The 26,779-nt window shown below is 37.7% G+C and overlaps 5 protein-coding genes across 6 annotated transcripts in view; 3 read left to right on the top strand and 2 right to left on the bottom strand.

The window, feature by feature from the left end:
• LOC123307878 (talin-1) overlaps positions 1-10,010 on the top strand; it is a 46,241-nt gene extending 36,231 nt beyond the window's left edge. The window contains exons 21-27 of one of the 2 annotated variants that reach the window (XM_044890351.1): positions 1,098-1,214; positions 1,298-1,483; positions 1,543-1,747; positions 3,483-3,607; positions 3,855-4,110; positions 5,794-6,205; positions 7,920-10,010. In XM_044890351.1, the coding sequence (XP_044746286.1) occupies positions 1,098-1,214; positions 1,298-1,483; positions 1,543-1,747; positions 3,483-3,607; positions 3,855-4,110; positions 5,794-6,205; positions 7,920-8,850 (2,232 nt within the window). In that variant the 3' untranslated portion in view covers positions 8,851-10,010. Of the gene's footprint in view, positions 1-20; positions 730-1,097; positions 1,215-1,297; positions 1,484-1,542; positions 1,748-3,482; positions 3,608-3,854; positions 4,111-5,793; positions 6,206-7,919 lie in introns of those variants that run through there. The other variant, XM_044890352.1, reaches the window with a different exon arrangement.
• A 92-nt stretch (positions 10,011-10,102) lies between these two features.
• LOC123307879 (angiotensin-converting enzyme-like) lies at positions 10,103-16,144 on the bottom strand. The gene is made up of 10 exons (XM_044890353.1): positions 16,049-16,144; positions 14,375-14,648; positions 13,465-13,772; positions 13,103-13,294; positions 12,911-13,023; positions 12,718-12,863; positions 12,545-12,653; positions 11,531-11,892; positions 10,410-10,565; positions 10,103-10,353 (listed from the first exon to the last, which is right to left on the bottom strand). Exons 1-10 carry the CDS (start codon positions 16,140-16,142, stop codon positions 10,191-10,193), a joined length of 1,917 nt encoding a protein of 638 aa, XP_044746288.1. The 5' UTR covers positions 16,143-16,144; the 3' UTR covers positions 10,103-10,190.
• Positions 16,145-18,883: 2,739 nt separating this feature from the next.
• LOC123307760 (protein NEDD1-like) lies at positions 18,884-21,377 on the top strand. The gene is made up of 5 exons (XM_044890188.1): positions 18,884-19,052; positions 19,352-19,736; positions 19,793-20,124; positions 20,182-20,658; positions 20,721-21,377. The coding sequence occupies exons 2-5, from the start codon at positions 19,405-19,407 to the stop codon at positions 21,263-21,265; spliced, it is 1,686 nt and encodes a 561-aa protein (XP_044746123.1). The 5' UTR covers positions 18,884-19,052; positions 19,352-19,404; the 3' UTR covers positions 21,266-21,377.
• A 51-nt stretch (positions 21,378-21,428) lies between these two features.
• LOC123307762 (V-type proton ATPase subunit G) lies at positions 21,429-22,357 on the bottom strand. Its single transcript, XM_044890189.1, has 3 exons — positions 22,168-22,357; positions 21,771-21,970; positions 21,429-21,712 (listed from the first exon to the last, which is right to left on the bottom strand). The coding sequence occupies exons 1-3, from the start codon at positions 22,247-22,249 to the stop codon at positions 21,635-21,637; spliced, it is 360 nt and encodes a 119-aa protein (XP_044746124.1). The 5' UTR covers positions 22,250-22,357; the 3' UTR covers positions 21,429-21,634.
• A 598-nt stretch (positions 22,358-22,955) lies between these two features.
• Positions 22,956-24,185, top strand: LOC123306915 (dolichol-phosphate mannosyltransferase subunit 1). Its single transcript, XM_044889112.1, has 3 exons — positions 22,956-23,312; positions 23,366-23,576; positions 23,633-24,185. The coding sequence occupies exons 1-3, from the start codon at positions 23,083-23,085 to the stop codon at positions 24,041-24,043; spliced, it is 852 nt and encodes a 283-aa protein (XP_044745047.1). The 5' UTR covers positions 22,956-23,082; the 3' UTR covers positions 24,044-24,185.
• The last annotated feature ends 2,594 nt before the right edge of the window (positions 24,186-26,779 follow it).

Raw genomic sequence — 26,779 nt, 5'->3', positions numbered from 1 at the left:
TTTTTGATGAAATTCGGCAGATGCCAGGTGATTCTGACACCGATTGGTGGATTTCCGATCAGGAGGAGGAGCTCATCAGACTCTTGAGTGACAGCAAAGAGAACTTGAACTCTGACAGTGGATTGCAAACAGACATTACGCAATGTTTAATTTCTACTGCTTGATTTGTCAGTTCTTCACTTGTATTTTAACGGAGGAAAGGAGAAATTAAGGGATGTTTCTATTATATGAACCTCAGATATACAGAGTGCCTTTTAATATATAAAAGTTACATTTGATCGAGTTAACTCCATAATATATTGGGTTCATTGAGGATTGAGGAATGATGGAAGGCTGATTCCTGTTTTACAGGGGCAAAAGTTGTCATCAGTTCGATCCTTGTTGACTCACCCTGTATATTTAGTACCAGAATCATGCAATCTGGTGTTTTATACACTATATCACGATAAGGAAGTGCCATTGTCATTCATTCAAAATTTGAATACGCTTTATCTTTGCTGCTATTCCAGCATCCTCAATAGCCGATAATTTATGGGACACCATGTATAAGTATTGTAAATTTAATCAATTAACCTCGAATTTCTCCTTTACCCGATTTCTCCCCCAACTTGTGTAACAAATACATGTTAGATTTTATTTTTGCTAATTTTCTATATATTTATTTTTGTAATTCTTGTGTTGTATCCCCGACCTTTTCGATGTATCAATAAATAGTGTGGTTTCGTGTAATGAACTCGTTGTAATTTGAGAGGTACCACTACTCCAAAGAGAAAATAGTCGTTGGTATGTATCATTAGTTTTGTTTAAGGGTATTTCGTTATATACCTGGTGGTTTAGAATGGGGTGCCTTCTCAGTCATTGTCATCCTTGCTGTATGTGTATTTCCACTAACTCATCTCTTCCATTTCAGCTATATTTGGGTTATCGAAGGAAATATCGAGATAAAGAAGCGCGAATCAATTTTTCCCGAATTTTTTATTAGTTTTTTGTTACTTTATCTGATGTTTTCTTTTCATGTTGTCATGGACATCTAAACGCATGTTTGTACAACGATAAGGGGCTTTTGTGGATGTGTTGTTACTATCATTTTATTTCAGGTGATGGTAACTAACGTGACTTCGTTACTGAAAACAGTTAAAGCAGTTGAGGATGAACACACTCGAGGTACAAGAGCCTTAGAGTCGACTGTTGAAGTTATCGGGCAAGAGATGAGAGTAAGTTGGCGCGAGCTTGGAAGAGTAGCTTTTAGGTTTGTCAGATCGTATTCTTCATACCTGATTTTTTCTGTTTCGTTTAGGCCTTATACTCCACCGACGGTTTCAAGAAGGAGGTGACTGCGGAGGATATCATAAAGAGTACGAAGGCCATAACTAAGGCTACAGCTAAAGCTGTTTCCGCCGGAATTAGCAACAGACAAGACGACATAATAGCCGTGGCCAATCTGGCCAGAAAATCTATATCTGACATGCTGATTATTTGCAAGGTGAGGTCTTCTGTCTGGTTGAAGTGAACAACTTAGTTTTACAATTTTTTTTTTTATAGAGCGCTGCGCATTTCTTAGCCGAATCGGCGGAACTCAAGGATAGGACGCTGAATGCCGGTAACGATTGTGCGCAACAGTTCCGGGAGCTTCTTCTGGCAATTCTTCAAGGTAACAGCGCAGATGCGAAACACGTGCTACCGCCGATATCCAGAAAAATAGCGCAGTGCGTCACGGAGCTCGTCAGTGTAGCAGAACTACTCAAAGGTGAGCTTCGTTAAAATGAAGATTTCAATTTAGGGAAACGTCGGATTTCGCTTCGAGCATTTTTGTAAAAAAAATCACAACTGTAGACCGGTTTCTGGATCATTGTCCCTCATCAGTACAGTGTAGTGTTTAAATGAACTGCTTCACGTGAGTTAATGAGATATAAACGTAAATTGCAAAAAATATAATTAAAATAAGATTTTTGTGATGAAAATTCATATTAATATGATTTCAAGTCGCAAATCAATTTTAGCCTGTAGGTATACAGGGTGGTTAATTTTATGCCCGGAGAATTCAAGCATTTTAAGACTATCAATACCATGTATGGCCTCCATGGGCATCGATAACAGCTTGACATCTTCTTTGCATACTGCACACGAGGTTGTTGAACATTTCTTGAGGAATTTTGTTCCATAAACGGGGCAGAAGCTTTCTCAGATCATTTAAGGATTCTGGGGTAGGTTGATGATTATCTAATCTTCTTTGGAGCATATCCCAAGGATGTTCTATGAAATTCAAATTTGATGAGTGCGGAGGCATTGGTAAATGTGGAATACCAAGCTCCTCGCGCACATTCTCAACTATGGCTGCACGGTGCGGTCTAGCATTATCGTCTAGAAATTGAAAAGTTTCGCCAATAACAGTGAAAATTTGGCACAACATTGTCAATGACATGCTCCCTATAGTGCAAGGCGGTCATATTCCCAGGACAAATGTGTAGATCTGTGCGTCCGTTGAAACATATCCCGGCCCATACCATAACACTACCCCCTCGGAATGAATGGACTTCTTGGACATAGCGACGATTACGGGTATGCGTGGGATTATCCATAAACTTATTCTTCGGAAATCTGAAAATCGTCCATATCTGGATTCATCAGTGAAAAGGACACTACGCCTTGCCCATTCCAGTCTTTGACGCTTATGGTCAAGTGTCTGATGGTTTCGATGGAAACTTGGACCCCATCTGCATTTTGCAAGTATTCCGTAGTATTCTACACGTATATGTAGGGTTAACGGTGATGAAACGATCCTGAGCAGGTGTTGTTTTTCGTCGCCCACCAAGCCTTGGTCTTTCCAACACGGAACCTGTCTCCCTGAACCTATTCCAAAGTCGAGATATCACACTTTGGCTGACTTGGAGCCTTTCCGCGCCAACAACCTGAGTTAGGCCACCCTGTAGCATTCCGATAGCCCTATTAGCCTCAGCGTTTGTTAATTTACGTCTTGGCATTTTCAGATAACTCGTTTCAAATCGTAGCCGTTGATAAACTGACTTCATTTCAAAATAAGAACATTCATGAAGCATATGCAAAGAACCAAACTTCAGAAAAAAGGCGACCAGATTGACGAAATGTCTCCTACTGATTTTTATTGGATCGATTCAAGTTGTTATTGAGTTTTTAATGATTTCACAGCGATTTTATCGAAGATTGCATACTTTTAAAAACGATTGAATACGATATCCCTAACTCTTGTGGAGCAGTTTATTTCAACTTTCTGCATAGACTGAACCAAACCTCCCTCACTCTGAAGACTCCTACCCATTCGTGGCTCCAAGATTAAACTACCACCTGCAGTCAACGAATGTACAACAATTCGTCAAGCGATTGCAGGAGAGTCCATAGGGTTCGCACGCCAGACCAAATTCTCCTAGGAAATAATATAGTACTCTGTACTCCATTTCTATATGTTCTAGAATTTGCATCAGCTTCAATTTCGATAAATTTTCCAGGTTCAGACTGGGTAGACCCCGATGATCCGACGGTGATAGCAGAAAACGAGCTGCTCGGAGCTGCGGCCTCCATTGATGCCGCTGCCAAAAAGCTCGCCAACTTGAGACCCAGAAAAGCTATACCGGTAAGTTCAATCCTCAGAAACGATTTCAACGCAACATTTTTCTAAGAAATCTCTACAAAATGGAGCCAATTTCCGTGAGATATGTTTGATATTCTTGGTTGATGTTTTAAATTCACCCAGGAATCAAACATATTATTACGGAGGTCAGGCACGTACTTCATTATTCGTCCAGGTGAACTTGAGGTGTTTGAAATATGATTAAGTACGATACAGTTGTGTAGAGGATCTCACGATTTATGTCTTCTAGACTCAGGACCTGGACGAATCTCTCAACTTCGACGAAATGATTTTGGAGGCTGCCAAATCCATAGCCGCTGCCACTTCTGCCCTGGTGAAGGCGGCGAGCGCTGCCCAAAGGGAACTCATCGATAGCGGAAAAATGTCGAGAACGCCTGTGTCATCGTCCGACGATGGGCAGTGGTCTGAGGGCCTGATCTCTGCTGCCAGATTGGTTGCGGCCGCTACCCACAGTCTGGTGGAAAGTGCCAACGCGCTTGTTAAAGGTAATTGACTTGAAATTTTCTAGGTGCGTTTTTTTATTGCGGTTATAACTCCAACATCTTGAATATCTTATATGTATGAGAATATATTGAATAATTTAAAATTTTTAGCCTACTTTAGAACCAAACACAATTTCAATGTCAAAATATTTTATTACTCAACATACACTGCGCAAAAAAATTAACGCACATTCTGAAAATCTCAATTTTAATGAAAGTTAACTCTACATTGACTTTATAACTTATTTTTATGTTCTCTCGGGAAGGTTTTGAACGAAACAAGACACATTAAATGGAAGAAAAATTCAGGATTTCACCGAATCTTATGTGAAAGAAGAGAAATGAACAATTTTCAAAATACTGAAATGCTGATAAGTGATTTAATACTTGATATTTCCACCCCTTGCGTCAATTACAGCTCGGCAACGACGGTTCATACTCAAAATGAGTGATCTTGAAATGTTCTGATCTAATCCTTCCCAGATTTCTCCGAGTTGGATTCCTATTGAGGTTGTCCCAAACCTGCTCAATCGGATTGAGATCTGGACTTCTTGCTGGCCATTCCATTCGAGAGACTTCAACCTCTTCAAGGTACTCCTGAACGATGCTCGCACAATGGGGTCTGGCATTATCGTCCATAAAAATGAAATTTTCACCAATGTATGGGGCAAATGGCACTACATGCTCTTCAAGAATGTTCCTTATATACTTGTCAGCATTCATAGCTTCATTATCAACGACCACTAGGTCTGTGCGAGCAGTCGAAGCTATTCCACCCGATACCATAATCGATCCTCCCCCGAAACCAGTAGTATTCAGGAAATTGCACTGAGCATATCTTTCATGTGGACGTCTGTATACAAGGGAACGTCGATCAAAATGGTAGAGGTAGAATCTAGACTCATCTGTGAAGAGAACTCTTTCCCAATCGGCCTCTTCCCAATGGATATGCTCTCTCGCAAAACCCAAACGCGCCCTTCGATGGGCTGGGGTAAGAGCTGGGCCTCTTGCCGCCACACGAGGCCTTAAATCATATTCTCTGAGGCGATTTCTTATTGTCTGAGTGCTAATTTTCACCTCATGAGTTTGCTCAAGCTGAATTTGAAGGAGGCGAGCGGTTGCAAACCGTTGTCTCAACGAAGAAACTCTCAAGTAACGTTCTTGAATGGCAGTTGTTACCCGTGGTCTACCCTGTCTTGTTCTTCGGACATTCATACCTGTCTCCCTGAATCGCTGCAACATTCTGGACACACTTGTATGGGAAACTCCAAACTTTTCTGCAATTCTTGTGTATGTCCACCCTTCTTCTCGCAAAACTACCGCTTGGGCACATTCCTCTTGGGTCAAATTGCGTGTTTCGCGTTGCATAGCGATCGAGTGTAGAAAATCAAACGAAAGAAAAACTATTGATCACTAGAATTGATCGAGACCAACTGATTTTAGAATAGAGCCAATACATTCAAAATCTGATAATATCATTTTTTTATTCCTGCTGGGAAAAACATCTGAATGGAAGAAAACCGTTGAAAGTGGATAACATATGCTTGCATAATTCTGATAAAATAATTATCATTGAGAACACCTTCAGTTGTAGAATAAATTTGAGATTTCCATAATGTGCGTTAATTATTTTTGCGGAGTGTATTTTGATGTCTTCTACCTTCTATCAAAACTGATCGGTTCCAGGACTCGGAAGTGAAGATAAGCTGATCTCTTCGGCGAAACAAGTGGCCAGTTCTACCGCCCAACTCCTAGTAGCCTGCAAGGTGAAGGCCGAGGGCGACACGGAAGCGACGCGTAGACTCCAGCAGGCCGGCACTGCCGTCATCCGATCCACCGACAATCTGGTGAGGGCCGCGCAGAGGGCCAAGAGCGTGGAGGAGGAGAGAAGCCTCGTCCTGAACAAGAGGATGGTGGGCGGCATCGCGCAGGAGATAGACGCCAGGAGCGAGGTGTTCAGGATCGAGAAGGAGCTCGAGGAGGCCAGGAACAAGCTGACCGCCATCCGACAGGCCAAGTACAAGCTGAAGGCCTTCGACACGTCCGGCGAGGACACCGACGGCTACGTCAGTTCCGCGCAAGAGGGAGAGACGTCGCGGTGAGTCAAAGGTGTGTGGTTAACAAAACTAATTCCACTCTTCGACAAAATTAGATTGACGGAGTCCGGATATCCGGCGACGTATCCATCAAATTACGAATCTGTCACCTGTCATTTGTGTCAATGTCAGATTTGACACTTAACCTCCAAAGATTGATCGATTAGGATTAGAGTCGAGATCAAGTGTGCTTGATCAATCGAATTTTGTACAAATTTTTTTCTTTTTTCTCTGCACTCGTTTAATCACTAATATTGTACTTATTAATGAAGAATGAATTGAATGATGTAGTTCGAAGTGGCATGGCTAAGCATGATTTTCCTATGAAAGTGGGCATGGACGGGTTAAGCTTGGAGAAGGAGTGTGTATTAACGGCTGAACCTTGAGACAACTAAAAAAAAGTTTGGCATGAGTATGGGTCGCTTCTACGTGTCGATTCGCTACCTCAACCAGTCAAAAGTACTCGGGACATTGAGATTACAGAGAGGAGGCACCGACAATTTCCACATGTTTCGGCACATTGCCATCATCAGGTTAAAAAATGTAAAAACGCCTGTAATTGTAAGAAACGTCAGGCGCGGGTTAAGTTCATTGTGGGAGAGTTGATTTGTTTACATTCGCATATGGTAAACGTCGAAAATCACGATTTTTTTAAGATTTTTTCGGGAATTTATGTGCTGGCTCCAGAGTCGAGAGTTTTCACTAGAGACGGTCCGGTTCTTCGACTCGTTTTTATCAGGGCCGGCGATACGCAGCGGTTTGGTCGAACAGAGCAATTTTCGAAGAAATTAGTCTAAATGCTCAAAATCTTGGCGAAGGTCATCGAATCGTCGAAAATACTCAAAAATTTTTTTCAAATATTGACTTATTTAAGATGATTTGTTGAGCTTCGCCAAGATCGGAACTAACTTCAACGAAATTTCAACAAATTTTGAGACCTAAATGTATCTCCTGATTATACAGAGTGGGTCATTTATAACGAAACAGCGGCTCTTCAAGTCTGCAGATTCGAATTATATAAAAAAGGCTCGGACATGTCCATTTTGATTCCAGAAGGACAACTTCTAAGAAGAAGAAGAAAAATTTCGAAACCGCATAGCTTCAACCCTTAGAGTTTCAACCCAACCCCTATATTTTGTATAGGGGAGATGGGATAAGTGATACCTCATTTGAAAGGTCTTTCTAGTAGAAGTTCAACATAATTACATTTTTTTTCAGTCAATCCATTCGTTCTCGAGATTTTCAAATTTGAATTTTGTAGAAAATTGGTCGTGCTCTGTTTCGAAAACGACTGGATTGAATGAAATAAAGTCAAATATTCTGAACTCTGAATAAAAAGGCCCTTGAAAAGAGGTATCACATTCCCCATCTTCCCTATTCAAAATATAAGGGTTAGGGTTGTAACGCTAAGGGTTAAAGCGATATTTGAATTTGATCTTGGATGTTGTCCCCCTGAAATTAAAAATCGACATGTCCGAGCGTTTTTATATAATTTGTTTCGTTTTAAATGAACCACACTGTATTATTCGTGATGATGGCATTGAACCGAAACGTGTTATTAACAAACATCGAATGAAGCAACACGAGTTTTTGGGACTTCTCTCTGGATCTAGAAGAATTAAGACATACTGGTCGAAAGTTTCAGAGTGTTAGAGAATCTACACGGTGAAGCACGTCAAATTTCCGTTTTGTCAACACCCACCACTTCTATTCCAGATTGTACCAAACCGACGCCCTCCACAACAACTACAAGTACAATCAAACGCCCTACGCGAATAGCTACAGTCACTTAGAGAGCCCGGAAAAAGTCAATTCCTTGGAACGCAACAAGAAAAATAACAGACTGCTCCAGTCGCACATAAGCGAGCTGGACAACGCGGTTTACGGAAACGACGTTTACGGTCAAAACGCCTACGACGATCAGAAGTACAGCTCGTACGCCAACCAGTCGCAAAACTACCCCACATCTACGACTTACGGTAGGACTTACGGCGAACCCCTGTACAGTTCCAACACTTATTCCTCCTACAACCACCCTACTTCGCCGAGTTACAGTACCGGTTACGTACCGGCCGCCAAACCGTTCGAAAGTGCCATATATAGTTCGGTCAATAAATCCCCAGCGCCTCCCGTCAGTCCTGGACACAACCTGAACTCCCCCAAGTTGTTCAGCAACCAACCTCCAAGATTCGATTATACCAGTAGTCCGTCGCCCAGTTACGACCAGAAATATCGCACCTTCGACCTGAAACCCCAGTCTTCGACGGACGGTTACTCCAGTTCCGAATACAGCGCCAACACCTACAAAACTCCCACCGGTTACAAATCCGAATCATACAAATACGAAACATACAAAACGGCCGACCCGATCTATCAGACCATCGAGGAAAAATACTACACTAGCACGCCGAACAAAGATAAGTCGACCTTTGAAAGCGTAAAGAATGGCGTGGACACCCAGTACCAGTCCTCCTTCTCCACAAACGTCGAATTCATAAACGAACCGCCTGTCTTGAAGGACAGCGACACTCTCGAACAGAAAATGTTGAAGAAATCCGTTACCCAGCAGGTTGTCGAGAAGAAAACTGTGTCCACCATGAGGACTAGTAAACAAGAGAGTTCGACGAAAATTTTCGGTTTCAAGTAGGGCAAAATCCTGGATTTAACAAGATAATAGTTATTCATGTACCAAAAAACTGTCGGTTAAAGCCGAGCATGCAGGCTAGAAATAGACAGTTTTTTGCCTATGTGCATATTACATTTTTTCGTCGACCTCACATACCATGAAAGTAAGTACTCACCTGTTTGCTGACCTCGTCTAGGTCGCCGTAAATGCCAATTCCCTCAGCTCTGGAAGAGCTATCGCTTTCCACCCTTCATTATTATAAACACTAATATTTAAACAACATTTTTAATTCATAAAATTGAGTTGACAACAATTATTATCACAGACAGTCATGTTATTATTAATTAACGAATATGACTCACTCACCTACCTATATAATATTGACGACAGCGGATGAAAAGTGTATGCGGACAAAAAATACTTACCTTCTTGAGGTCGATGAAATAATTTGTTTTGAAAAAAATTAGAGGAAGAATTAACGGATATTTTTAGAGCTTTCTATCGTAAATTCTGCTTGAGACTGGCTTGATATCAATCAGTATACTTGCCGTAATATCACTTTCGAAAAATTTAATCTAGTTGCTTCCATAAAGTGACCTTAATTTGTATATGGTGCTAGAATTTGAAATGAATTGGATGAGTTCATAGAGAATGTAAATACTTGTATAAAACGCCTGTTTTCCTTGTTGAATTGTACTTTTTATATACAGAATCCGTCAATGAGAGCTTTGCTAGTACAGCTTTATTTTTTTACATTATCCACGATATGCCTATAGAGGTGTTATTTCAATTTTTGTGCCAATTCATTTGATGATAGCTTCTCGAATCTTTTATCTCTATTGTATAAACTTATACTTTATTTATATTATATAGTACTTATATAATGATATCGTTTAACTGATGTGATTTTTTAATCTATATTGTTATTATTGAATTCTCAAAATTTCACGAGTGCCTATTAGATCTACACGAATCAAAATTTAATCGTAAAATTTCGTATGTTTTTTTACATACACAAAAGTGCTTTGGAATCGTTATTCTGTACTTTTTTCGCATTTATCCTAAATGGAGGAGCTAAAAGTGCTTCAGTATGGATATTTGGAATGTTTCACTCATATCTATGAATTATTTTTCATTATTATGTAATTTTTAATATGTACAATAAAAATATACTAATTGTAGTTGGGAGTTTTCTTTCTATTCATAATCCATCAGATTTACAGCTACTCATAGGAAATCTTAATATATAAGGGACACAGGAAGTATTAAAAGAAATATTTTTGGACATATTTCATTTATTCATTTCAAGTTGGAGAAACAAGAAGAACTAACATAAACGAACTACGATTTAACAGTTTAATTCACCATCCAACATAGAGATTGTGAGCTTCAACATAGTTTTTCAGCCATTTATATACAGGTTCGTAGTATTGAAGGAAAGGCCTTGTTGTTAGATGACTGTGACCTGTCAGCAGGTTCAGCACCACACTCCAATGGACACTAGATCCGAGCGCCATGACACGCCTAGAAAAAATTACTCAGTATTACAAAGGTGGTTGAAAAGTGAGTGAGTTTTTCACCTTAAGTGTTTTCCAGCTTTTTTAGAACCATAAATATCACAGCGTTGCAATGGTAATATTTTTTCCTCATCTTTATTCCTTGAATTTCCACCCAAGACTGTGATTTCACACAAGCTCTTGAAGAGGTCCATTTGAAGTATGCCGCTGAGGAAGTACCTGAAGAAATATAAATGATGTAACAAGCGTACTTTTTGTCTTATCAGTTTCCACCAATAGCACTTTCCCGCACTAGTGCGGGAAAGTGACGCTTCCATAACAGAAATGAGTGCAGGAAACAATGTAAAAACGCACGGGATTAAAAAGTACAAAAGGAATAAATGACACTTTAGGCATGAGTTGGAAGTCCTTTATTCTGTCTATAAGTGCAATAGTGTGGTAAAGGATCACACTAATGCGGGAAAGTGGCACTTTCGGAACTGAAATTAGCTTGGAAAAATGCACCGGAGTGAAAAATGAACAAAAAAGATTTAACTAAGTTTTTGAAAATATTGTTCGAAAAATGAAAGTCCTTGAAGTGTTATTATGTCAGTATTGTCTCATAGATGACACATGTTAACAGAAATATAGGTATCCTTCGATAGTGAGGGAATTCAATCTTGGCTGCTGGGTGGCGCTAGTGTATTTCTATAGGGTGAGTCTTTGACTCGTACAAATATTTTAACAGTAGATATCTGAGCTCAAAAGGAACACTTTTTTCTTATATCATTTTTTCCGATTCAGCCCTGATAAAAAGATACAGCCATTTAAAGTTCTCATAATAAGCAATGCCACCCCTTGAAAAACAAAATTATTTTCAGAATAACTGGCTAAATCTGTGACACTACACATCTGTGGAACTTTTAAATAGAGTTGTATTCAGCCAAAGTACTCAAGTTTACAAACTCCACAGATACTTTTCAATTTTTGAATATCAAATTACTCGAAAACGAAAAATATGAGGGATACTTTTATTTTACAAAACGTTCAAATATTCACTTCAGGCGTTTTCATACGCCAACAATCGATGAAGTTGTCGAGGGTGACAACTTGGAATCCCCTGTTATTGTTTAACATCGGTGAAACGATCAGCTACACCAATTGCATGAAACTCATTTCCAAGAGTTGGGTTTTTTGAATTTTACCTTATATAGGGAGTTCCATCCGGTATATGAAACTTTGCCCCTGCATCGAAGTAAACCTCTCCCCTACCCTCAGGAGGAACAACCCCTCGGTACATCCTGTTCATTTTCCAATAGGCCTCGTTCAGTTTATCCCTGGAAATCTCACCGCTGAATATTTTCCATCTGTACTTGTCGATCAGAAGGGCAAACGGGATCTCCGCAATTTTCTCGAGGCCTTGCAGTAGATTCAGGGCGAAATCGGTTGAGCTGTCAAAGAGTTCTTCGTCTCGGAGCAAGCTTATGCGGTGTAGATGTTGAGGCGTCATCACTCCATGCATGATGGCGTCTCCTATGCTTTCGTGGAAAGCTGTGTTAGTGCCTTCCTGAAAAAATTAAGGTAAGTATGTTATGATAAAAGTACCTACAAATTAGCTTCCAACCTTTGAAAAAGGATTTAGAGGTCTAGAAGACAATAATTCTTGTCTAGGAGATCAAAAGCACTCGGCCCCCTTTGGTATCTTCACATGCCACATCACACAAGTTCGCATTGACGTAACTGTCAGATAATCAAGCAGTGCAATTCAAGTAATAACAACGTTTTAGCACAAAAGTTGTCGTTATTTTAAATTATATCTTTTTTTATCTTTATACTAATCATCTATTATTATCTATCGATACGCCACTGCTAATAGGCCCAGTTCTTCTTTCTATACCTGATTATCACAAAGTGATCTGTTCTCATAAACATAAAAAAGTACCTATATATGCCTGAAAGTACAAATTGCAAATCTTGATTCCAATTGGAGTTTCAACAAGATTATTATTAATTATTTAGAGCTTGGCGACCTCTACCAAATAGTTATTTTGGAATTTGGAATATTAGAATAACTCAATAATAACTTCATTAAGTGCAATGCTATCTTAGTGACAAAATAATATTAACCTTGGGGCAGCAATTTTGTGTAGCTGAGACTCTGCAGTAAATGGTAAGTTAGACAATTTGTGATGGAGAAGTTTCAAAACGGTTCGACATACCTGGAATACTGCCGGTTGTTGTTCATACGCCATGTAGTATTCGATATGCCCCATCTCATGATGAATCACATAAAAATCATCTATACCAGGCTGGCCACACATCATGATCCTCGAAAATCAAAATCATGTTCAAAATATGACATTCCAACCATCATAAAAACATGCATATCTACCTGAAATCGCCATCATTATATAGATTGGCTGCGGTTCCATGACAAACAGAAGTGTTATCCTTCTTCTGCAGTATCGAATATTTCCAGAACTTCCTAGTCATCCTCGGCATCCCCATAGACGCATAGAAATCTTCGGCTTCCAAAACCTAAAAAAGTCCTTCAATCATGTCATCAAACTATCTTGCAATCTCACCATATGTCTCATTGTCAAATTTTTGGACTGCAACCTTTCGTTCAGCAGTATTTTGAAGTTCTTGGGCATAAAGAGACCGATGAGGTAGGACCAATCTTGACCCCACATATTTCCTGAATTGAGCAAAGAAAAAAAGTGGAATTCATCAAGGTTCATTTCGTGGTATCCTCAAATTTATATCAATGTCCTCACCTAATAAGTGTATGGGAATTGGTCCTTTCAAATCGATTTCTGATGGTCCAAATTTCTCGTAAAGCTTATACCTGACCACCGAATGGAGCATTTTGTACAGAGGTTCTATTTCTGAATATAGTCGATCAACGACTTCTTCGAGATTCGGTGTTTCAAGCTCTTCTCTCCATACTTCACCGTTGTCGAGATATCCTGGCGGAAGATAAGGATAAGCAGATTCAAAACTATCCATTCAAGAGTTGGAATGATTGAGATACACAGGGCAGCCCAACAAAAACTCAATAAGCGATCATTTTCAATATGTGGAGAACAATATAGGTCCTTTTTCAATTTTATTTGCTCAGTTATGACTATTGACTTACCGTTTGCCCTGGCTGCTCTGTTTAAGACATCCACCACCTCGAGAAAAGGCTTCTTAACCCTCGGTCCTACTGAGTTGTGCCAGAGGTGCCAAATCCATCTCAACTGATCGGCGTTGAGGTCTTGTCGTTTCATCAGGATCTCCAAATCTGGCTCTCCAGATAAACAATCTCCTGGTTGGGGAAGTGTTAGTTGGACAGAAACGTTTGCAAATAACCTCGAGTAGAAATCGACGAAATTTTCTGTTGAAGGTAAGCAAATTTCTGCACCGTAAGCCTCGGCTAGTTCTCCCATGGTTTCTATATATTTTCTGGAAGAAAATAGGCTACAACATCGTAGAAACCATAGAATAAACTTGTGAAAATTTAATTGATTCACGCAGCATGTAAATGACCAATTCTGTATAAAATTTAATTTTTTTTATCTCAAAATCGAATGGATTGAAAAGCGACAGTGCAAAATGGGTTTTTTTTCGTTGGAAGTAACTCTTGAAAGGGGGTCCCCGATTTCTAAGAGTTTCCGTCTTAATTCGTACCAGGAAATGAGAAAGAGGAAAACATTTCCGATTACATGATCCTCTATAGAATCTAAGAGTGCCGGAAACATTAAAGAAAAGTGCGTGGGCTAAGCAAAAGACAGGAGGAAACCGCCAATGTATTCTCTTCAATACAAATAAGTATACAGAGCCTCCAACTGCCAGAAATATTTCAAATACCTTGAAAGAAACTTAATGCGTCAATCTTCAACAATTAATTTCTGGTTATCTTCACTTTTCTCTACGGTCAATAACTGGGACATTCTATATTTCCAAGAGAGCTTTTCTTCGCCATTATCCAAAAATCCTAACGCTTTATACATTGTTAGAAGTTGGGATTAATCCTGCCTTCATTATGTCAGACTCTTGATACTTACACAATACCTTTATCGGTGAATTTCCCACCTCTACACAACAAAAACATTTTCCTTCGTTGTTGCCCCGTCAACCAGTCTCTCTGAATTTCCTTTCCGCATATCGCATTTCTCCACCTGTTCTTGATCAACGTCAGTTCTTTGCCGTACTCTGAATATTTGACGTTTTCCGGATTAACGCTAAGTTCCCAAGTTAGACGACTGGCTAGGGAGTTGAACCTGCGGAAATCCACGTCTATATCTTTCAGCCACTTCTCTATTTCGTGTCGATATTCCGCTGTAATTAGAAGAGTGGTTGGCTAATTATGATAGATTAAATAACGTGGTTTCTTTGATGTTCTCCGTATACAACCTGCTCTATCAATTAGTTGGAGCTTTTGTTTGCGATCTTCGTTGATCTTTCGTAAGTGCGAGGTTTTGTGTGGAAATGACATTAAGTTTCTACAGTTAACGACAGAAGTTTTGATGGTATAGAGAGCTCTTTATATAACTTAACTCTATAAGATTTATACGGTGTGAGTCAAAAAGAATTTTAGAGGGATGGAGATATCTTATACACAGAATAAATGTAATGAGTGCAGAACCTTTCAAATTTTACCCTGTTTTTTCTTCTCGAAACATTGAAACCTTATAACTTTGCATTTGCATTACACTCAAGGGTCTATTAAACATAAATTTTTATCAGGAGGTTTCCTCAATATATGCCCTAAAGTCTACATATTTGAACGTGATGAGAAAAAGAGTTGCTTTGTGGAATATTGTGGCTTATACATGATGTGAATGAATAGTTTCGAAAAAGTTGAAGGACTGAATCCTTGTCAAAAACAGTGTAGGTCTTAACTTAAACAATATAATTTTTTTTGAGCAGCTCCTGTTTAAATACAGTGCCCTAAATTTGTTTGGCATAAAAACTTATTATTTTCCTTATTTATATAATACCATTGAAAAATTGATTTTTAATAGCTTGAATAAATACCTAAGGTCTATGGATATTTGTTGCAAATGTTTACGGTTTTTGAGAAGGAAATTATTCATCAACAGGAAGGTTGATTTCTATAGTCTGTAGTTATCTTCGAACTTGAATTTTCTTAGGATACCATACTGATATTAGGGGGGAACGTTATAAAAAAAAATTATTGCCATCTGGATCCTATAGAATGTTTTTCCAATTTCATTTGTGTCAGTTTTCTGATTTCTAAGAAGAAAATTTTAAGTTGCTCTTCAGGAGCCACAAAAAAAATTATACGATAGACCCACATCATTTTTTGACAGGGCAATCATATACCAAAGAGATGGATATGATACTTGGAGATTCTATGTGGAATGAAATTTGAAACCAAGATATTTGTGTAGCTATACTTCACTGTTAAAAGAATAATCGAAATCGATAACCTATCAAATCCATAACAAATGGATTACCTAATTATTATTTGGAATTGTTCAATAATTCTTGATTCGGCAAGAATTTTAATCATTATAAAAGTTGAAACTTTTGATATTGAAGATGGAGTTTAAATAATTTTTTTATAATATTGGTACACTGCTCCAGGAGGAAAACAATTTAGAGGTAATTCACAATTCAATTTCATGTTCTCCACAAAAATATAACATTGATACAGCTTCGGATGTCTCAATTCATTTGCAAATGAATTTACTCGAAAAAAATTTAATACTAACCCTTCGTCAAGATGTTCTTAGTAGTGCAGCAATGAAAATCAAAGGTCACTATGAAAACAATGAGTGAAAAGCCGCATTTAACCGACCGATTCATTTCAGCAGTTACCTCTAACTGCCATTACGAATTTTCCGCTTTTCATTCTTGCAACAGACGTGGTCATGCGTGATGAACATGTCCCATTCAAGACTGGAATCGTCATGAAAGCTCCATTTATATTTATTCCATTCCTGATGTTTTCGTTTCTACCTCATCAACCCTTGAATATGTAAAACAAATTAATCTCCCCCAAGCACAGACGCTGAAGTGGCAAAATTTGAATTAATGTTTAGGTGTTTTTCCTCTCCAATTCGTCTAGGACCAAGGAAAGAGAGAGCCCACGCTTTTCAAATTTTCACTTGAAAAATTCAATTCTGATAAGTTTCAAGTCGGGTACATTCTCGAAAACGAATGAAAAAAAATTAATCTTCATATCAGAAGAATTTTCCATTGGAAAGTGCAGGGGAGGAATCGATACATTTAACTGAGGGAATCTCGAGAACTATGAGAGCTAGAAGAAAACGGATGACTCACTTCCAAGCTCTTTTTCAGAGAAATAAAGAATGGTAAAAACCGTAGTCTTCTGCTATTCCTCGTTTTTGAGTTATTAGCAAAAAATGGGATTTTGACGATTTCGAAAAGTTCTCATTATTTTTTTGTCCTTGAAGTTACAGGTCTGAGACTCAAACCTTCTTAGAAACTTTCATACGTAGAATCTACTGGCAAAAAACATTTTTCCAATTCAAAAATAGCAAATTCAATGAAAGTTAGCATTCAATAAACGAAAGTTCGCCTTATGATTCAAAATGGAAAAATATTTCCAGCTCGTCAGTGGATTCTACGTTAAAAAGTGAATATAGAAGTTTCAAGTATCAGATCTGTAACTTCAAAGACAAAAAAGTTATGAGAACTTTTCGAAATCGTCAAAATCTCATTTTTTTTGCTAATAACTCAAAAAGGAAGAATCGAAGAAGGTTACCATTTTTTCTTTCTCTGACAAAGAGTTCAGAAATGTGTCATCCGTTTTCTTCTAGCTCTTATAGTTCTCGAGATACCTTCAGTAGACAACGAATTTTGCCCAACCTGTATACTACAGTATACAGCATCATCTCTGTGTTTGAAGCCTCATCCCTAGCTTTTGAGCTTACTTCAACTAGAAGAAATCGTTTACCTCTGAGTTTCTCGAAAAGAAATAAACGCAATATGTTCTTAACTTTCCTCTATTTGAAAAGATGTAGTTCAGGTATCACCTTCATCAGAAATTTTCGTTTGATATGGAATCGAAGTAGACGTTCAATCGATAATGTTAATTGTTAGATAACATGCTAACAGTATGAACTAACCATACGCCATATGGTTCGATTTCATTAATTCAGTCATTTACTGTGTAACGAACAGTCAATCATTTTGATTATTATCGCTGTTAACACTTCAGACACACCTCACGTCATGTTGCGTTGTTTTCAGCCAAGTCCATCATCGTTAATTGCTTCTGGTTTTCTGAACTTTTAGATAACCTTCAGCAATGAGATGGAATGGTCGCTGAAAATTTAATTTTGAAGGGTAGGTACCTATTTTTTTCAGCCATAGGGTAACCTAGAGAATATTTCCAGTTTACAGTAAGTAAAAGATATTTTCAGGAAAACTCCAATCCAGGAGGTTCTTCTACTTCAAGCTCAAGAAAAAACGAAACTGAAAAATTGAACTGTAAAGAGAAAAAACCACAAAAGATTCTCAAACTAAAGACATAAAACAGCCTTGTCAACTCCTATTCATTATGAATTTGTTCAGGGATTCAATTCGTTGATTATTTGTCGTCTATTTTTATATCATTTTTTAGTATTTCTCCCGCAAATAAGAGCCATAAAATCCTCCATTTAATCTGGATTGGAAGACGTTCCATTTTCATTATTCCTAATCCCGTGAAACAGCTGAACATCCCTGTCGTCTCCCGAATGAAAGAATGAAGCAATAAAAGTTAATTCTGTTTGATCTTTTGTAAGAACACCTGCAGCTTCCAGTAAAATTAACTTCAGGGATGGTTACAACATCATCATACTCCTTTATAACATCTACGGTTTCCTTAAGGTCTAAAAATAGCCAGAATAAAAGATATCATATTCAAAAGAAAAAAACCATGATATGATCACGAATTGGTAACTTTATAATGTGTCCTATATCAGACCATTCTCGAGAAAATTAGAGATTTCAGATTCTAGTCTCAATTTCAACATTGATGATACTATCAAATTCTACCCCCAATTCAAATTATAAGCTTGGAAATTCTCTCTAGCGAATAACATAATTTTCCAATTGTACCTATCGAATAGATGGGAAAATTGGAAAATCCGGTAGTCGGCACATGTTTCACCTAGGTGGAAATCGAATATTCAGCATCTCACTGAGTGTAGAATTTCTGTTTGCATTCAGGGTTAACGAAACTACTGATGAGTTTATTCAACCTGAGGATAATCTTCATTTTTCACGGAATTGAAATGCGGTTTTTCATTTCCTACGGGGAATATAAGAAATGAAGGAACGAGAAATGTTTTATGTTATGTTTTTATCATCCTTTTGACTTAAATTATTATTCAACCACTCCAGAGAAAGGGGAAATTCAAATCAAAGATTCATCTTCAAATGTTCACTTTTAATTGTGTATTTATTGATATTTCGTTTTTATTTTCACGATTTCGTTTTAAGTTTTTATCAATAAAGATTGCACTTTTTCCATCGATCACAGTTTTCTATTTTTCTGTTTCACAAATATTCCGATAGATGATGCCTGTGTCATTTTCCAAAATTTGACATAATTCAAATAATAAACGGTCTAGTTTTTCTCAGTTTTCATGTAGTTTTTTGTTGGGAATTGTAGGATATTTTCATTTTTTTTTCTTTCAGGATCTACAAAAATATTCTAAAATACCATACAAGTGAGGCTTATATGATTATAAGCTTAAAATTAAGGTAATTACGTTTAAAAAGATTACTCATTTCACAACTCCAAAGGAAATTGAAAAATACACTCGACACTATAAATAATAACTTCAGTACTGCAATATTGTATGGTTTTCGAGGAGGTTTTGGTTCTTTAACATAATTTATTCCTATTTATTGAGGTAGATATACTAGCTGTTAACTAACCTCACTTTATGTGCAAAAATTGAGGTATAACAAGAAATTGAAGAGAAATTTAATATTGATTCATTTCAACTTGAAACGAGTGTCTGTTTCTGAAGAATTAGATCATGCATTTTGTTTTTCAGGTCTCGTACTAGATTCTTGGTCCAATAGAAAATTCCATATTGTTCGTGATAAAATGTACATAGCATCTTCCTCAACCTCTGTCAAATTTCATTCCTTCCCCGAAGGTGACTTAGTGTACAACTACCAGCCAGGTTCCAAAGTTGATGGACCAGTTAGAAGCATTTCATGGAGTAAAGATGGGAGTTGGTTATCGGTAGTACCAACATCGGGTCTTCCAGAAATTATAAGCGTTAGGAACCACCTTAAATTAATACACACAATCGTCGACGTAGATGAGCCGTCCTGCACGGCCTTCCAAAATACAACCAAGAAGTTTATAGCATTTGGAACGAAAAATGGGCAGGTCCTAATTTACGATGTTAAACAGAAGAAGATAAAGAACAGGTAAGACAATATATATTCTGTGTTGTGTTTTTCTTATCTTATGTCTTTGATTCTAGGTTTCCCAGAGCTTCTTCCTTGATATCTCATATTGAATTCACGGCTAGGGATACTCACTTAGTGGCAGGTTGTCTTAATGGGGAAGTACATTTGTATAGCAACCTGACGCATGCATTATCGTCTACTTTGAAGGTTCCTAAGTCTGAAAGTGTAAGTGCTCTCAGAACTAATCCCTTGAAGAGGAATTTTATCATCGGTGGAAGTAACGAGGGAGTGGTGGTTGTTTGGGATAGTAACATAAATAAGCACAAGTTCTTCGTCGAGTCCCATAAAGCACCAGTGACTGGAGTCGCGTTTTCTCCTAATAATCCGGATTTGATCATATCTACAGGTGAATAAAGTAACAAGATTGATTGCAAAAGAATTTTATTCACTTATCAATTTTTAGGTGCGGATAGGCAGTTTTTCTGCTACGACATCATTTCGAACAAATGCATAGCGAGCGTACCGGTGAATAACAGCATGACTGCTGTGGATTTCTCCCACGACGGCACCCACTTCGTCCTGGCCTCTCAAGAGGGCAACATCAGTCTGTACGACTCCAGGAGAATCCTAGAACCAGTTCTTGTCTTTGAGGCTCACAAAAGCACCATAAAAAATGTCGCCTTTCAAAAGCAAGAGATGGTCAATTCTAATAGTAGCCTGTTGGAGGACCTGGCCGTTTCCGAACGAAACTCGAAAAACGACGAGGAGATCGTCCAGAACGTATCGTTCGGGAATCTCCTGCCCAACAGTCCAGAGTCGGGTGATGTGCCGGATTGTAATAAAGGGTCTGGTTCGCCCAATGTTGTGGATTCCTTCATGGCTGGTTTGGGCTTAGATGGGGGATTAACCAGCAAATATGACCATTCTACAAACGGAGATGGTAAGAAGGATGCCCCAATTAGAAGTTTGGACACCCTGTATATTCCTTACTATTTTTCACAGGTGACAACTGGGGCGATTGTAATTCGTATAACAAACAGCCATGCGAAAACACAAACGAAGAACCGGAAAGACTGAGCCTATACAAAAGGAGGTCTTTGAGTATGAAACAAGCGTCCACTTCCACACCGACCTGTCCTCAAGTCACAGTATCGAAATTGGAACCCGTTATGTCGCCCATAGTGAACCACGGTGCGGATATCAAAAACAATAACGAGAAAAACGTCCCAGTATCCTTTGATCACGTTAAAGAATTGGTAGAGGAAGCCGTCAGAAATGAAATAAGCGAGAAGTTCAGTGCTTTCACCAAGGAAATGAAATATCAGTTTTCCAGTACGAATGCGCAGATGAGAAGGATGCATCTGGACATGATGATGGCGATGATGAAGGATTTCATCAAGATGGAGAACAGTATGAACGTTTTGCGGGAGGATCTCGCTGCAAATTCACCTTTATCCGATAATTATTTGCTGGATGAGAATTTGAGGTTGAAAAAGCAGATTGCGCTTCTCGAAGAGCAGTTATCGAAGGCAGATTTGGATAAATAGTGGCATCAAGGGGACCATCTAACTTGGCTGTGAATATTTTTGGTACATATTTTACTCATAGGACACAATATTTATACATGAAAGGTCGATTGAATAAAAACATTTTGGCACACTTGGCAGTTTTTTTCAGTAATGGGGGTCGTTCCAAATGAGTAAAAAGAAATTTTACAATATCATGTTTAATTTATGTAACACAGTTACAATGATACAACAATTTACAATAATTTTTTAGTATATGTATATAACTTCTCTAAATTTTAGTACGGTTTATGCTTCAACATATAATACAAAAAGGAATGCCTTTATAACTATTAAGTAAATACTTCAACTTCATGGGTACTATTAAGTAAGACCGTTCATCGAACACATTTATTGGCGATACTGACGGTAATTCTGGTGCATCTGCGGCTTGATCGCGTAAACAAGCTCCAGAACCTCTCGAATGACCTGAAAAGTTTTGTTGAATTCATCAAATCGCTCAGGGAGCACCATTATGTTCACTTACAGGTTCTTTCTGAGACACTACAGCTTTATTCATGTCATCAACTCGAATCTTGGTATCTTGATCGATTTTGGCAGCAACATCTTCCCGGGAGCCCATGTGTTTAGCTTCGAATTCCCTGAATTGACGTTCGCGTTCTTTGCGATATTTCTCGATTTCATCCTGAGCTTCCTCTTTGGCCTGCTTCAATCTCCTGGCTTTTCCTGTTGAAAAAAAATTATATATGAAAAAATCGATAAGAGCGCTGATTAGATCTTGGCTCGCACTTTGGTTTATAAATGAAATTTCTCCTAAAGTTTTGATGAACTTAATAAATCACAAGCTTCTTAAAGAACTCGTGACTTGAAACTACACCCATGGACATGTCTTGATAATCGATAAGAATTTTGGAAATTCTTACGTTTTCTAGCTTCTGAAACTTTCTCTGCAGCACGTTTCTCAGCTGCCAAAAGTTGTTGAATTCCTTGAGTTTGACTAGCCATGACTTCTCAGATTAAATTCTAATCCTCACACACAATCTCCTCTCAACAAAACTGATCAAAACTGTGTTAATTTAATTTTGATCGAACGACTGGTACAAGTCATATGATACCTGTCATTTCTGAATGAAATCAATGGATGAGAAAGAAGGTCATTCTTGTCATCCCTCTCTGGTTGCCACGTCTGAAGTTTTCATTTGAATTTTTCTGGAAAGAAAATATGGCAATCTACATTTTTCACATTTATTATAAAGTTTCAGAATGCTGCTGTCATCGCATTATAAAAGAAACGATATGTTGTTGTCACCCCTGATTACTCTGTTGTTATTTGAATTGTGTGTTGCCTAACCATCATTTTACAGTAGTGACATCTATAATTACTACCGCGAAGTTCAAGGGTACAATAATTTATAGAAATCTTTCAATTTCGGTTTTCGTTATTGTTTCATAGATGCTACTGAGTACGATTGAACAGATTTCTTTATTGGAATGTTTCATGATTTAAATTATAGATTTCCGCCCTAGTGATGCAGTTTTTCCACTTTTTTTCTGTTAGATAAAAATGAAATCGAACTGCGAAGGTATAAGGACAACATCCTTATAAAATGCCGAATGTTTACTTCGATTTAAAGATCCTCAATTCTAACATAAATCTATTATTAAAATAGCAGTTCGTTGTCAAATTTTCCAGATCGAAAATTCGATATGTCTGTTTTGGCTACCCCTAGGTGACGATGACAGTTCACCTAAACAACATAACCTCCTTCTCCGAGATAAGATATTCGGTCTAATTCATTTATGGATTTAGATAACTCTTCAAGAAGATATAAGATTGCATGAGACGGTTATTCGAATATTCTTTTATTTGGCATTGTGGAAGACTAGCAGTGATTTTCCTAGCATATTATATTAGCACTTTATTAGAGGAAAAACCTTCATTGTTGGCATCTGAGATGGGAAAAAACACGGAATCTGAAGATAAATATACCATTCTCTTACCAACATACAATGAGATTGAAAACCTTCCTATTGTTATATGGTTGATAAATAAATATATGGAAGAAAGGTATGTTACAGAAATACTTTATTACTTCAGCTTCATAATCATTCGAATCATAGTGGATATAACTTCGAAGTAATTGTGATTGATGATGGAAGTCCTGACGGAACTTTAGAAGCTGCCAAACAACTACAGAAAATTTATGGTGAAGATAAAATAGTTTTACGTCCTCGAGCGAAAAAACTTGGCCTGGGAACAGCCTATATTCATGGTTTGAAGCATGCCACTGGAAATTTTATAATTATTATGGATGCTGATTTGAGTCACCATGTATGTCATTCTGATAAAATTGCTAGTCGAATTATCTAAGATACAAACCTTTGCAGCCAAAATTCATTCCGGAATTTATCGAAAAACAGAAGGAAAATGATTTTGATCTTGTATCTGGGAGTCGGTACATAGGAAGTGGTGGAGTCCACGGTTGGGACTTCAAGAGGAAACTCATTTCCAGAGGTGCTAACTTCTTGAGTCAACTCCTATTGAGACCAAGGGCCTCTGACTTAACTGGATCCTTCAGATTATACAAAAAGCCTGTGTTGGAAAAGCTTGTTAGCAGTTGCGTATCGAAGGGATATGTTTTTCAGATGGAAATGATCATACGAGCCAGGCAGTTTAGATATACAGTTGGAGAGGTTCCGATTACTTTTGTTGATAGGGTGTATGGGGAATCAAAATTGGGTGGATCAGAGATTTTTCAATTTGCCAGTGCTCTTCTTTATCTCTTTGCAACAACTTAGTTGAGTCTATGAAAATTATGAGAATTGTTTTCCAGTACTATAAAGTATTGACTGAAAATTTGATAATTGAGCCCCATATTGATATTCATTCCATAATATAATGAGTATAATTGTGAATTGATAAATATATTTCTAGAACAAACCGTAGTTTTATTGATAATGCAGCAAATATATTTTCATTCCCCTTATGATATTTTTTCAAACTGAAAGTGCTGATATGTCTAATTCATAAGTGCTATTTGTGTGAGGATTATTTGAATCATTGAATTATTCATGAACTGGTGAAATTTATTCCACTTTGACGGAAAATTCACTCTTCTCTTACCGTTGTTAAAATCTGATATTTCAGAAATAAGAAAATCAGACGATTTTCCACATACAGCGAGTTATTGATGATGGCGCTTCAATTTCATGCAAGCCCCTACCTTTTCCATTTCCGAAATTAAAAAAGACAGAATATATAGTTCCAGGTAAGATATTGAAGATTCAAAGCCTCGCCACAAAATTGAGATTCAAGGCAAACCATGAATTTCGATTAATCAGTAACTTCTTCCGGAAAGGAAAAAACCCTCATCTGCTCAAACATGAAATGCGAGGGGTACTTGTAAATAATTAATCCAATAAACATCGCGTTCTGCTCGTTCCGAATGCAGAAAGAAACTTGGTGAGCGTGACTTCCAAACTCTGAAACCAGACCACTTGAGGCATTTCAACTGGAAGACAATATTTACTTTGCAAATAAACCCCAAGCAGAGAGAGACTAATGTCTACAATCTATGCCGTTCGGTCCACAAACGTTTTGGTATAATATGCATGTATGTTTTTTGATGAAAACAATCACGTACGTGATTGTTTTCACTTCAAAGGCGCGAGCACGGAAAAAATTCGAGCCAAACAACTGAATTGTAAAACTAGATTCCAACTTTTATTGTTCGAAAGCTGAGCTGAGCATCATATGAGTTCAGCGCCAGTCAGAGAGTAGGATTTTTCATGTTGTGTCCGTAGTTTTCAACCTGCAAATTTAGTTTATATTGAATCTAGTTCTAGGCACTTTTTTGGTGCCAATTTAAGGCAATTCATCTCCTACAGTTCTCGAGATGAAAGATATGGATGGTCAAAAAAGTTTGAGTACCAATTGCGTTTTCCTCATAGAATCAATCGACTGTGTCCAGGATACAATCCACATGTTGATCACGAAATTGATGCTAAAGTTAATTACATAAAACGAAAAAAGGCGATGAGGCCCATCTGGGGCGGAATAAAAACTCGATGAAACGAAATTGTTTTCTTTGGACAAACACTTCTTTCACAACCAATATTTGGGTTTTTCCTGGCGCTAATTATCAGCTTTCTCCCGTTTCTCTCATCCCATCTTCCGAACGACGAACATCCGTTTCGGTTTTTTGCTTCCGGAGTACGGAAAAATATTTATCACGTTTCTTGAGACCGATTCCTCAGCCCACCACCCGAGGAGAAATGGGAAAATCGGGAAAATACCGAAGCGAGAACGACTCACACTGAGTGACATAAAAAACAGAACATCCAGTAGGTCTTACTGAATAAATTACAAGCATTTTTTATACATGTGTCTTGGTGGGTCTCGGTAAGTAAATTTATCAAAATTTGAGAAAAATTAAACGGTAATATGAAAAGAAAAATAGAATGATGCATAGGAATTAACATTCTCGAAGGAACAACGTAAATTTAAGTATTTATTGATTCCTGTTTCGGCCATTTTAACGTCACTTGTGAAATCCAAGACCAGATACACAGATATATATATATATATATATATATGCGTAAACAGCTAATTATGTATTAGCAATTAAAAATATTAGCATCAAAAACATGCAATGGAAATTTCATTGAAATATCGAGCGTATCAACAACAAAGAGAATATCAAGATCAAGCAAACAGAAAAAAACCATTCCTTTTGGATGTATCTCTTTCATAATGTCACGGAGTATATTTCTTTTCCTTGAACTCGTGGAAATAACCAGTTTTCCAGGGAAAACTCAAAGTAAATCCCTTCTCGACCCGGTGGATATTTCCCGAAGAGATTTTGTCAAGTGGATCCGTTATGAGTTTCTTCAACGGCAAATATTTGAATATTTGTTCGCATGGATGGCATATAAGCTGGAGGAAATTCTATTTGTCAGCTGGTTACTACTGCTACTAAAGCAGCTTCACGGCAAAAATATGAATATGAAACAAACCATGAAGAAGAAAATTCCAGAGAAGAATCTGGAAAACACTATGATGAAATAAATTAATACGACTAATGAATATTTGGACGTTCTGTAAAATTAAAGTATTATTCATATTCTGAAGCTACTTTTGTTTTCCCAGGGGTGGCAGATCTCACTATGAAGACTTAAAAGGTCTATATCTCTTTATCAGTGCCGAATCGGAAAAAATGTTGTAATGTGTTATTAAGATTTATTAAGACACACTCATGAACGCGTTTTCTCTTTATTACCAAAAATAAATTTTACGATATGAAACATGTAGCCTGAAAGTAATCACAATATACAATATCCCAACAGATGACGTTATTTCTGCAGTGACTCTAACAAGAGCCACTGTAGTTATTTCTATGCATATTTCTGACGTACATTTTTCTTGAAAAACTCTGGCAATGTCATACCTCTCCCTGTAGATTTTCCAAATAAACGTTAATCTTCTCCTTCCAACAGCGCATTAAGTATCTTGCTTCTTTTGTGCAGCGCTGCCTT

Source organism: Coccinella septempunctata, chromosome 2 (assembly GCF_907165205.1).
Source record: "Coccinella septempunctata chromosome 2, icCocSept1.1, whole genome shotgun sequence".
In the NCBI taxonomy this organism is placed as follows: domain Eukaryota; kingdom Metazoa; phylum Arthropoda; class Insecta; order Coleoptera; family Coccinellidae; genus Coccinella; species Coccinella septempunctata.
This window is presented reverse-complemented; position numbering and strand designations above follow the sequence as displayed.